Source organism: Scyliorhinus canicula, chromosome 7, assembly GCF_902713615.1.
Source record: "Scyliorhinus canicula chromosome 7, sScyCan1.1, whole genome shotgun sequence".
Classification (NCBI taxonomy): Eukaryota; Metazoa; Chordata; class Chondrichthyes; order Carcharhiniformes; family Scyliorhinidae; genus Scyliorhinus; species Scyliorhinus canicula.
Genome location: NC_052152.1, coordinates 49,419,231 through 49,432,868, shown reverse-complemented (window position 1 = coordinate 49,432,868; position 13,638 = coordinate 49,419,231). Strand labels below are relative to the sequence as shown.

Sequence of the window (13,638 nt, the reverse complement as noted above, 5' to 3'; positions counted from 1 at the left end):
TGCCTGTATTTTGCTTGTTACAGGAGACTGAGTATTCCTGTAACACTAGAGACTGCTTGAGTATATGTGAAATTCCAGAGGTTGCCTGTATATATACCTGTGATGCAGGAGACCCGCCTGTGTATAGTTTAATACTGAAGGCAGCCTCAGGAGACATGTAATATTGTAGAATGTCTGTGTGCAGCTATAACACTGGAGACCATTTGTTTTTACCTGTAATACTGGAGACTGCCTGAATATATCTATAATTCTGGTAATGCTCGGAACTAAAAGTAGGCTGTCAACAGTAATAATTTCTGGATAATTTCCCAAACCACATGCAAACTGGAATAGGTGCAGACATGTCAGGATAATTAGCATGTGGCTGGAACACTGTTATGGGAAAGAGGGATTCCTTTTCATGGGACACTGGCATCAGTTCTGGAACAGGAAAGAACTGTACTGATGGGGCATCCTCCACTTGAATTCAGATGAGACCCATGTCCCAGCAGAAAAGGTAAACAGGGAGATAGCAAACGTTTAAACTAGCAAAAGGAAAGAGGGATTGACAAGAAACATAAACAGCCTGAATATTAACAAATCAGGACAGGAGAACATAGAAAAGAATAAAGTGAAGAAGGACCTTGATGGAATAGGAATAAATAGAGTTATAGAATAGGATTCTAAAAAGATGGTTTAAGAAACAGGGAGAGGAAATTCTAATAAAAATGAGTTAAAATGGCTGTACAGCAATGCGCACAGTGTCCTTAATAAAACAGAGGAACTGAAAGCAATCATGCGTTGGGAGGAAACAGACATAATAGTGATTACTGAGACGTAGCTACAGGAAAGTTAGGACTGGGAATTAAACATTGTAGGGTATAATTACTGAGAAAAGATAGAGAGAAAACATGGGGAGGTGCAGTAGTTTTAGTTATTCGGCAAGAAGCAGTGTCAGTGGAAAAAAGGGTGCTGCTATCAGTAAGACAGAAGCAGAATCCACATAAATACAGATAAAATAGCAACAAGGAACAATCGTAATCATATTACATTTAGAGACCACCTAATTGTGGAAGGGAGGTGAAGGAAGAAATAAGATGACAAATTAGGGAATTAAGTGAGAAGCATAGAATAGGGAACGCAACTGGTGATGTTAATTCTACAAAAGTGGTAGGGAAAGGCGATAAAGGAGTAGGGTTACTATAACGTGTGAAGAACTCCTTCCTAACCCTATAAAAAAAAGGCCAACAAGAGAAGATTTGGATGCAGTCATGGGGAAAGGACCAGGGCAGGCAAGCAAACTATAAGTAGAGCAACATCTCAAAATTAGTCACCATAATATAACACACTTTAAGGTGAAGTCAGAGACAGACATAAATATGACAAAAATAAGTTAAAATATTGGAGAACATTTTATTTTCAAGGGCTAAGAATAGATAATAAAATGAACAACTATATTGACAAACAACAATGCAGAAGAGCAAATAAAAACATTTAAAAGATGTTCAATTGAGTGTCGGAAAATATATTCTGCTAAAAGGAAGATGCAAGCTAAACACCAGTGGGTCTCCATAGATGAATAAAGTAAGTAAGGGAATGATTAAGGGTTCAGAAAGAAGCATACATTAAGTACATGGACAGAAGAGGAATGCATGATAAAAAGGAATATGAAGAACTTAGGAGAGAAGTCAAAAAATTAGGAAGGCAAAGAGGAAGTATGAAATTAAATCATCACAGCACATCAAATAAAATAATAAAATATTTTACAGGCAATCAATAAAAAGCAGAATTTGATGGGAATAAGGCCATTAAGGGATACACATGATAGTACAATGGTCAATGGTAGAGAAATGGCAGATTTAGTGTACAATTTATCAGGGAGATAGAACAGGTAGGTATGATACTAAGGTGAGATGAGTAATGAGATAAGTACATTTAAATTAAGAAAACAAGAGAATATATTGAATAAATTAAAGAAACCCAAAGTTGGTGAAAGCCCCTGGTCTAATTCAATTACACCCATGCATTTTTAAAGAATTTAGAGAAGAGATAGGAGAAGCATTCAGACTCATAATTAATAATTAATTAGAAAAAAGATGTAGTGCCAGAGGACTGACAGATAGTTAATATAATTCCTAAATTTAGGAAGAGGGACATAGCTTGTCCAGTGAATTATACAGGAGTCAGCATAACCTTACTGGTAGGAACATAACACAGAACCTTTATTAGAGGAGAAAACAGGGGAAGGTCTGGAAATGAGAAATGTAATACGTAATGAAGTCAGCCTGGATTTTAAAAGGGAACATTTTGCTTGATCAACCTTTTTGATTATTTGAGGCGGTGACAGTGAAAGCAGACAATGATAATATGGTAGATGTAATTTATCTGGATTTTAAAAAGGCCTTCAATAAGGTGCCCCGTTACAGACTAATGACTGGGGTCAAAACATATGGATTCAGGGGCAAGTGCCAAAACTGATGGCTATCTGGCCTCAAGACAGAGTGGGAATAAAGGGAAGTTATTCAAGGCGACAACATGTGGCAGGTGGTGTTCCACAAAGATCAATGCCGGGACCCCTGTTGTTCACAATTTACATTCATTGCCAGGAATGAAAAACACAATTTCTAAATTTGCAAATCACTCCAAATTTCTGGGGTGGAGAAGTGGGGCAAGGTGGTGTGGGTGGATGGGGGAAGGGAGGGTTAGTCGCTATTAAAAACGACTTCCACAAATTACAGCAGGACATTGCTAAACTTGTAGAATGGGCAAATAATTAGCAAATGAAATTCAACACTGATCAATGTGAGGTGGTACATTTTTGTGGGAGGAATTGAGGGGCCCCTGTTACTTGGAAGGTGCAAGTCTAGGCAGGGCATACCATTAACACAGGAGACTGTCTGAGTATATCTGTAATACTGCAGACTACCTGCAAATGCCTGTTACACTGGAAACAACATGAATATGCCTTTAACTCGAGACTACCTGAGTATATTTATACTTTCTGAGCAAACCTGTAGCACTGGAGCTTCTCTGAGTATACTTTTAATGCTGGAGACATATTGAAGACTCTTTGTGTGTCCCTGTAAAACTAAATACTGTCTGTATACATCTGTATCACAGCAGAATGTCTGAGTGTACCTCTAACACTGGGCATTATCTGTGAAAATCTGTCTGAATCTGCCCGTAACACTGGAGACGGGGTATGTATAAGACTAGGAACTCTCTGAGTATACTTGTAAAGCTGGAGACAGTCTGAATATAACTGTAACGTTGTAGGATGTATGTACACCTGTAGGACTGGACACTGTGTATATCTACAATACTGAAGACTGCCTTTTAGAACTATAATAACGGAGACTGTCTGAGTGTGCCTGTAACACTGGGGACTGTATGTTTATACCTGTAAGGTTGAAAACTGCCCGAGTATACCAGTAGTGCTGGGATTGTCTGTGAATACCTGCAATATTGTATCAGCCTCACTGTACTGTCGGAGTAAATCTGGAGACTTGGAATGTCTGAAACAACGTGGGGCAATACTGTCCGTCCCCCTCGTATCTCCTACATTTTAGTTAAGATGTATATTGTATGTATATCAAGGTTCACTTGAGGACCGTAAACTCAGGCAAATCGACTGGGATTAGGAGTCCGCTTATTCCACATATGTTAGGCGTTTGTTTAATGTCAGCCAAAAGTATAATCCAAGTATAAATACACATGTGTAATTACCATTAGCAATAATGACCCTCACTAACTGCACTGAACAATTACATATTAAATGTTTTTTTTTTAATCTGCTTTAACAATGGTTGCAAATTCTATAAAATAAAGAATTAATTTTAAACAATACAGTTTCTGGCCGTGCTGGGCAATATATATTTTTTAATATTCGCTGCAACCGGAGCCGCGTAAACTTTCAAAGTGTAGCACACGGAAGTTAAAACGTTTTAGTAATTGCTAATATTTAATATTCGACGATGAAGAGGATTCAAGGAGCAAAACTATATTGGTAAAACCCAATATAGTTGGGCATCGAATTAATGTTGTTAATGAATCCCCACAATTGCGATGAAAATTCATGAGCGGACCCGCTTTCTAATCCTCTTTGGTTCATGATGGTTTGCACACGGAGAGACTGCACTCACACGGGTTTATGAAGCGGATGGCGTTCAAACAGGAACGGCTCCCTATTAGGTGCGTTGGTCACCGCTCCAGGGTACAATGAGCCTGTGGATCAATGTTTCCATGAACTGATACCTGGGGGGTGGTGGTGGAGGAGGGGAGGGAGGTTGGAGAGAGAAATTTAGTTTTCTCTTCTACCGCAACACTTCCCGGGGGTGAACTGGCAGTCACTGGAACAGGCAATTGTGAGGTTTGGCCATCGAAAATAAATACATCGCTCATTAATAGTTATTATATTAGGAAGAACGAGCTGCAAATACCCGCCTTTAGAAGCAAAGGCAGCAAGCTGAGTTTGTTTCATGTCTTGATCAACAAAACATTGATGATTGGGAATTCACCGTCGCTGTAAAAAGGAGATTGGGTTGAGTTTATCAGGACTATTCCAAAAGCACATTTGCGGCACGTTTGTCTTGTAAACAACCCTTTTGATTCAGTTGTGGATTGATGAAAAGGTAAGGCAAACTCAATGGATTGGATTTGCAAACCACGCGGTCCAATACCCCGGGAATGTGTGTAAAGGGACCCGCGTGGACGGGTTAGAGATCTCTGAATGTTGCCCCTGAAGGCAGCCGGTATCTTTAGAACAAGATTCCTCAGTGATATTATTCCAGGAGTTAGGTGGCGTGTCCAGATGTCTGAGCTGAAGATGCAGCCAGGTTCTGGAAGGATGGCCCCTGTATAATGTCCAGCCCTAACCAGCTAGCTCACACACTCACTTTCACACTCGGCCTGTGCATCCGCCGGGTCTCTCGGGCGATATCGGGTCAAGATCTCGGCTTCTGTTCAACCTGACATGTTCCAGCTAAATAAAGTCAATGCTTCCTTTTCTGAATCGGTCTTCTCTGACTTTTTCCTCAGTCTCTCTGCATGTTATTTATTTAGCCCGGGGATTGGAATATAAACATGGTAATGTTCCATGTGCTTTGAGCTTTAGGAAAACGAACTTTCACCGGCCCAGTTACTATCCTGTGTTTGGGGGGGGGGGGGGGGGGGGGGGCGCGAATTAGCCTGCTGAAACTGCCCATTTTGACCCTCAGGCCAGACACTTCAATTCCCTTTGATCTGATGGGACAGGCAGTATAACCTAGCCGAAAGAAACACGTTCTGCACAATTTCTTGTTTTATCGAGGGCGCTATTTTTTGTAACCCGGTCCTAAAAATCTAAATTACAAAAGCCATCGTTCACTCGCCGTTCTTCACAGGTTTCTAACTTCAAGCAAGCTGGTTCCCATCACTCTCTCACCGCTCCGTGTTAAAGGCCGCCAGCAGAAAGAGAATTCAGATCACTGGGTGCAGGGGCCGAGGTTTCGACAGAGCCGGAGCTGCAATAAACCGTTCCTAAACTTTCCACAGGAACACACACACACGCGACCAGGAAGCGATCAAGCGCCGGGAAGAGGTGACTTTTACTGGGGGATGCTTTTTGATTGACGTGTTCAGGGGCCTGGGGGAAAGTAGCGTCTTATTATTGTTCATGTTTGGCAAGTGGAATTGACACAAGTGGGGTTGAAACTTGTTCTGCGAACGCTCATTTCAATCACTGAAACTGGCCTGCAGATTCACTGCGGAATTGTGAAATGCTGCTTGACCGTCCACTCCGCAACAGTAGAAACACGCAGTGCGGAGGGGAGAAAGTTTCTGAGAGAGAGAGAGAAACGTTTTGAGGTTGGAGTCTAACCGAAAGTTTCTAATGTCTCCTTGGGGCAGGCCTCACTAACCCCGGCTAGTTTACAGCCCAGCACAACGTTTGAAACTCGGACTAACTTGTTCAGATTGTATTGCCAGAGTGAAGTGGCATATCTGGGAAAGCACATAGCTCTCCCAGTGTCCAGGGCAACATTACCCCTTCAGCAGTGTACTGTCTGGATGAGCCCTGCGGTGCCCAGATCCGCGGCGCCATTCACAACAGTGACTGCAAAAGTAGCCAGTGTTTTGTGAAGGTGGTTAGGACGCCCTGAGAATTTACTACGGCCTGACATAGGCGTCGGTGCTTTCTTTCGTTATCTTCAGGTACTAATCGAACCGGATAGAACATTTCACCAAAGCACTGATTATCACTCAGGGCAGGTTGAAATGTGACATGATGCTGTGGTCGTCCTGATGTCATTGACCTCACTATCCAGCTCCCTCTCCCAGATCTTTAGCGATCTCACTATTGATCCCCCCCCCCCCCCAAAGACCCTCACTGCACAGAATAACCATCCTTATGCAAGGTGTCACACACCATATCAACGGCCTCTGTGTGAATGGGAATCCATTGTAGCGGTGCAGCAATGAATGGCGAGTGTGAGAGGACCCCAGCTCCAAGCTATATCATTAATAACCCACACGCAGAAAAGGTCTCCAGTTTTATTTTAATTCTATATTTGAAGGTGACAACGATCCTTTCGCAATACTTCAGTGTCATGATTAAAATAAAGTCAGGGAGACAGGGAGACGGGAATTATTCGCTGGCTGTCAGGTGCCTGTGAATCGAGCCAACAATTTCCTCGATCTGGAATTCCGTGCCAATTCCTCTAGGTTCACCACCCCACAGTTTCCGGCACAATGCCTACTCTGTTGTACTGAGAAAGGGCGGAGGCGCGAAAATAAGAGTCCGCGAAAAGAGGGAAAAGCCCATTAAAACTGACCTTTTCGGGATTAAAATAGGAACGCTACAACACCGAAAGGCGGTAGGCAGCAATCTGTAAACCCATTTGGCCTGTGAGGACGTGTCTTCAGGACAGAAAGGTGTTGGGGCTTTGTCCTCCACCGAACTTCACCCAAGTCTTGTTTCTTGTGCTAAGATTCTGTGATTCCCTGATTATGCTGATGGAGAGATTTGCTCTTCGATAACGACTAACAAACCAACGAAAATAGAGCTAATTCCTATTACAGCAACACGATAATGAATGGATAGATAACTAGATACTGACATCTGTAAATATTAGTGAATACTGCAAACATGTCTATCACTGCATATAGTGCACACATATCGAAACGCACATGTACACACATAATTGTGTTTTATCCAGCATGCCTTGTGTATTAGATATAAACATTTAGGCATTCCATAAGCTCGGAATGTAATGTGCTGAATTGCAAAACTGTCCGAAACATTTCAAACGATGTAATGTACGGAATATACAGAGCTAGGCACTAATGTATGACCCTCACATCAGACCACAGTCATCCCGCTTTCTATACTTTCATAATAACTAATCCCGTGGCTTCACGTGCAACTTGTCCAGATGGATGCTGTCGCACATGTCCGTCTGTTATAGATGTATCTTAGGCCAAATTATATATATTATATACCAGAGCTTGAGAGATTCAGCAGAATTGTAATTGCTAAATTAGATGTAAGAATTAATTCTCATTTTTTAGGGGCGCCTGTGTGTGTGTGGGGGGGGGGGGGGGGTGAGAAAGGATCATTTTATTTGGATCTGTTTAGTCTCTGGGTGGGCGTAGTTATTGTGAAGACGCATTGAGAGAGAGTTAGGCAAAACAGCATGTTCATCCACTCTTCTGTCTATAGAATTGCAAAAAAAAAAATGGTTCTGTCTCTTTTTAAATAAACTCGTTTAAAAAGGACACGTGGAGAAATAAACTATCATTGTTGGCCATTTAGCAAATGAGGTGGGTTGAAATGCAACATATGAAAGTTACCGGCGTTGGCGGACTCACTCACCCGCCCCCCCCCCCCCCCCCCCCCCGTTTATATTTCGGAAACACACAGAAACCCTCCCTTTCCTGAATATCCTAATTTCCTTCTGTTATTTCTGGACATTGTCGCTTGCTTGTTTCTTATCACCCGGTGGGATTTTTTGCAGAGTAACGTTTTTGTTTTCGGCCGGGGAGGGAAGGAGGAGGCGGAGAGGTGGGACCTCCTTGATGCGAAACCAGTAAAACATTCGAGGAACAACAGTCCATCCTGCTGGGGACGAGTGGAAGAAATATATTTCTGGGGTAAATATTTATAAAGTGGGATTCAAAACGGTCTGAAGATGAATTGTACTTTGCGAAAGGGGTAAAGGAGAAATGACAGTTCAGAAATAAGTTGTCCCTATTGCTGACTAATATTTGCAGCTAGACTTTATTCGATTATTTATGATTGCGTATGTGAATTACACGTTATGTGTAACATATACATACGTCTATTGTACATCCAGATGTTTACATATGATATTCGCTATGGGCATTCTGTTAGTTCCTGTTAGTCTTGATTTAAATGTTGTGCAGTGAGGAATTTGGTTTGTGAATTTATTCGGGATTATTTCCGAACTAAAGTGGTCTAATTAAGTAATAGCGAACAAATAAACAAACCATGAATTAAGACGCCGATAATATTGTGAAAAGCAAAAGGCCGCAGAATAATATCGAATGCTCCCACTTACAGGAGCAGGTCTTCAACAAACAAAAAAAGCCAAGTTTGAATCAAACAGAAAATTCGATGAATAGCTCAAAGTGTGTGTGTGCGAGGTGGGGAGGGTAATGGATAAGGGTCTGCACCTGAACCGTGAACCTATTCCTGTACATTCTAATGGAGCTGGCGTCTATTTCTAGCATTTCCCATTTTATTTAGTTTCATTCGTGGCGCCAGGAACAGCCAGCGACTTGTGAGCTGATCTGTCTACCTTCCTATACATTCCTCGCGAGGATTAGTTTGAAACAGTTTTGTTTTTCTGTTTGCAGATGTTGAAATCAGAAGATTTCTTTCAAGTTAATTCCGGTCGGTGTGTGCACCCAGCAGCAGGGTGCCAGAAGCAATCCGGCTAGACTCACATTGATATATATAACTGAACACAATTACTGCTCCCTCGAAATCATTCCGTGTCCCCAAAGCAACATTGAATGCCATTAATGTTATATACATTCGAAATGTCCAATGCTAAAACAACTACGGCGCACACAACACCGGCAGGCAACCTCCCTGGAGAAAACCCGAAATGGCAACAATCCAACAGTGTTGAATACTCAAGGGAGACATGAAAGACTGGCGCATGTCGACTTGTTTGTCTGACACTTTGTCCGTACCGTTTGGTTTGTTTTAATAATATCTCTGACCAGAACATCTTGATTCTTCAAGAGCACAAATAAACCCCGCCAAGACAGTGCAGAGAGCTGCTTTAGTGTTAACATTCATACTGAATGTTGTTTGGGGGTTGTTCTGAGGATAAAGCAGCGCTTCAGTATTTCTGGAACTTAGCAGCGAGTTTGCTTTATCCCAGTTACGTTTCGCTGTAGTTGTCACTGCTTCGCTGTCCCGTCCCACCGCAATAGGGCAAGGGGGGGGGGGGGGGGGCGATGCCAGTTAACCATTAAGCAGCAGGGAAAGAATGATAGAATCTGCAGAAAATTGGTGTTTCTTTACATGTTGCGCTGGTAGGAATATAGTTCCTCGGGCAGCATATCACCGGCGTCAGAAATTCGCCAGGAATTCTAACGCAGTGGCTCCCCAGTGTCGTTCCTGACAAAATTTACAAGACCGTGTCGGGAGCGGAGTGGAGGTGGTCAGCAGCGGTTACATCGTTAATCCTCAGTACCCCTGCTGCATTTTGAAAACAGCGCACGGGACATGGGGGAGGGCAATAGCAGCGCTTCCAATTCTGTTGGCCACAGAGGCGATAGGAGGGCGCCCCACGGTGCACACACGGTTAAACCTGGGCACTGTCTCGAGTCGCTGTGAAGATCAAGGTGTCTGGTGCGGACCGAGTGTCCACATTTGCGGTTGTTTGTCTTGGAATTCAGCTGGCGTGTCATTGGATACTGGCTGCTGGCTGAGTGTCTATTGGACGGGAAGGTTTGACAGACACGGGAAGCTTCCCCCCCCCCCCCTACCCCCCCCACCCTTGCAGTAAAAATGCGGCAGAAGTTTGCATCAATCAGCCAGGGGGAGGGGGAGATGACAGAGGCGAGTGCAGAAAGTGGGCTAAGTTCAATTACTGCACTCACTCAGTCAGCAACATGCTAACTGGGGCTGAGAGAGATGTAATCAGCTCTGGACCTCTTGTACTCCGTACCTACCTCAAGTGCTGAACTTGCAGCCCTTATTTCGATCTTGATTCGTTTGAAATTCGGAAGTTGAGACTGGGTGGACGCCTGCAACTCGGCAGCCTGGTCTCTTTGCAGGGAAGTTTGGTGTTTGCTCATTCTTGGACAGTCCTTGTGCGGGCGATGAGTGAGCGGAGGCGATCGGCCGCTGCCCTCAGTTCAAGGGCTCACGCCTTCTCCGTCGAGTCACTGATCGGGACAAATAAAAAGAGGAAAATCCAGGAATGGGACGAGAAGACCATGGAACTGAGTGTGGACTCTCTGAACCCGGAGTCGGGGCTGGCAGACACCGTGGATTCAAGCCAGTGTATGGAGGTCAACTCCGGTTAGTCTCCATGTCGATATATCTTTTTTTTTTAAACACTCCTGTTTTCTCCAACACATCCCTCTGACTCCAGCTCCACTCTATACACGGTTACAAGTTTAAAAAGAAAACCCGGAAGAGTGGCGGTAGATCATTTTCTTTCGACAATCATAATTCCCATTTTTTTCTTTTTAAAAAAATAATTTAAAAATGTCCTTTTTGCAAATCCCCCCCCCCCCCCCCTCTTGTTTTCAGGGGGGGGGGGTGGTGGTTGCAAAGCCTCTAATTCTGGGTGGAAGGAGCAAAAATTACCCTGTGTGCCGCCCCCCCCCCCCCCCCCCCCCCATTTAACACAAAAGCAAATCTCCGTTGTAAATATGTTATCGCCGTCGAGACAAGCTATTTGCCGAAGTTGCGCTTTGGAACTCGAGGCAGTGGCGCTTCGAGCGGGCCAGGCTGCCCCTGTCTCGGAGTGCAGCAACTGGGGCCACCAACTCTCTGCAAAAGTTGGTCGTTCAGCCCTTCGCCGTCTTGCTGGGTCGCGCGAGGTTTCTTTCTGTAACAAATTGGCACGTTTAAGATGTTAAACTCGCAATAAGATGTTGCCCACATGCCCCTGTGCCCGACAGTAAATATCACTCTGCCCGGGTACCAGGAGCACATCCCGGGGCCGCTCTGGACACACTGTGCAGCCAGTCCAACTCAGGCCTGCGGGTATGTCCTCTCCCTTCGTGTGGGCCAGTCCAATGATTCTTTTACTGCCCACTTCTCAGTCATTGGTATTAAACATTGCAACAGCTCAAGTGATATTTAAGCGGAATAATCAGAATTATAGCAGGGACGCTGTTTACACCGCAATTCTCACGCATTTTATTCCCAATGCCGGTACTTGTTGCTATTCGATGGTCATTGTCAAATGCCAAACTCTGTCCCCCAACAACCACTCCCCCCCCCCCCCCCCCCCAACCACCAAAAATTAAATTTCTCACCCCTTCCGAATCCGCAGTGATATCTGCTCAGCAACTCCCAACACCTTTCAAAACGTGACAATTGTGTTGGAGGAGTTACCGATTGCATTTCAGGTCTACCTGTTGTGTTTAGCTTCCAGCCTGGAAAATTGATTTTTCTTCTGATGTTATATCACTAAGCTTTCTGTGCACGCGATTGCTGTAGATGGTGTTCTCGGTATAACTCCTTTCTATTTAGGAGGATTTAGAGTTTGCACAATCCCTATTGACTATAATTGTGAACGTTCTGTCTGTGCCCGGGGATCTGGTAAGTCGCCTTTCCGGCCATCCCGAGAAGCTTTTCCCGGTCAGGGAAAGAAATAAGAGTTGTCTGTTTCTCCTTAACACGCGAGAGTCAGAAACGGGCTGACTTTAGATCTTGCAGTTTTTCAATAACATTTAAACTTTAAACAGAATCGGATTAGTGCGGCGGGTATGTCCATAATAACAGCGCCCCCCCCCCCCCCCCCCCATCCTTCTTTCTCAGTGGTTTATTGGATTTTGATATCGATAGAGGACTGATCCGATTGGGTGTCTGTTTACAATTGTATTTGGTGATCCACCGGCCACAACGCCGTGAAAAGCAGTCAATATTTCTGCCAGCGACTCCTGTATCCCCCTTTCACACGTGAAGCTCCAGCGAACAGGGAATCCAGGTAGTGTGCAGGGTGACAGGTGCCTGCAGGAGTGGCTGCTTCAGCTGGCGCTGGACAGTTGGGAGTTTCCTCTGGGCATTGCAGAGGACAGACGCCGGCCGCTACTTGTTCCAGATATTGGAGATAGAACACGAAAGCGTGTGAAAGATTGGGACAGCACTTACTCCTCTCACTAGGATAGAAGGGTGCGGCTCCCCAGCACCGGGCGGTTTGCGTTCTCACCGTTTGGTGAGTTTGAGGCAAAAGCAGAAAATACTGCCACAACATTAGCAGGTCTGACAGCATCTGTGGAGGGAGAAGGGAGCGAACGTGTCGTGTCCGGGTGATCTTTGTCAAAGGTGAGTTTGAGGAAAGCGCCAACAAAGCACTCGGCGCATTTGGGGTCGGTCCCCACCCGGAACTCCAAGTCAATAATTCCTACTGCAGAATATTCCAGTAAATGGCTGTGGATGGAAATAAAGTGAAAAGGAGGTGGAGGGGGGAGAGGGGCGCCATTTGAAATGAATGGGGATGGGAGGGTCGGGCAATTAGCTTTTTAGCTCGAGTCCCTGTTGTGAGTTTCAATTTCAATTTTGAGGAGAACCGCAAAACCTTTCAGTTCCTGCCTAGAACCGGCACCAGAAAGGCTTTGGTTCTTGAAAATACCGAGTGGGATATATTATTACCATTGTTATTTATTATTCGTGTACATTTAGCGCAGCCTCCCCTCCTTCACCGCCTCCTCACAGGCGCAAATAGGAAATTGTTGTCAGGTCATATGATTTCGGCCAATTTTCCAAATGTGATGTGAGGGAGAAGATTACTTGCCAGTCATGGAACACACTCGCCCGAAAGAAAGGCAGGCGCGCACACCAGCGAACCTTCCCTATTTATCGTCAATCAGTTTCTTGTATTTGAAATCACTCATTCGTCAGTTTCTGCTGGTGGATCCTTTGATTTAATTTACCGGTTTACTCCAGATACAGCTTTTTAATACAAGTTTTGCACGAAATAGAAGTTTTAAAAAACAGGATTTAAAAAAAACCATCTGACTGTTATTTTTTGAGAATGATGCTGGAATGACCTTGCCTGAGTTCTCTAAGTCGCCGGGGGTTTGTCACCCGTTGCACTGTGTCTGACTGAGTGTCCTTTGCTGAGCTAAGTTCCTCTTTCAGTGCATCACTGGCATTAGTCCTGAAGAAAGCAACTTGAGTTGGGAGAATGATTTATTTATCTCGCCGCTTCTTTAGCGTAGGCGAAGAACCAAAACAAAATATAAAAGGACGGGGGGCAGAAACATTCTAAAAGGCATGGGAGATTTTTTTTAAAATATACTCTAGAACGGGTTCCGTCGATTATTCTAGAAAGAGCCGTGAGGGACGGCGGTGATATTTTGGAAAGTGCGCTCTGTATTCCGCCGAGTTGGCTGAACAGCGCGGCGGGTTTGGTTCCACGACGTTTAATACTTTGAAAGATGCATTCTGCCTTTATTTCCAGAAGG

General features: G+C 44.2%; 1 protein-coding gene across 2 annotated transcripts in view; it reads left to right on the top strand.

Moving 5' to 3' along the window:
- Positions 1–10,036: 10,036 nt before the first annotated feature.
- tbx15 (T-box transcription factor 15) overlaps positions 10,037–13,638 on the top strand; it is a 106,427-nt gene continuing 102,825 nt past the window's right edge. The window contains exon 1 of one of the 2 annotated variants that reach the window (XM_038801965.1): positions 10,037–10,516. In XM_038801965.1, coding sequence (XP_038657893.1) covers positions 10,315–10,516 — 202 coding nt within the window. In that variant the 5' untranslated portion in view covers positions 10,037–10,314. The remainder of the gene's footprint in view (positions 10,517–13,638) is intronic. The other variant, XM_038801967.1, reaches the window with a different exon arrangement.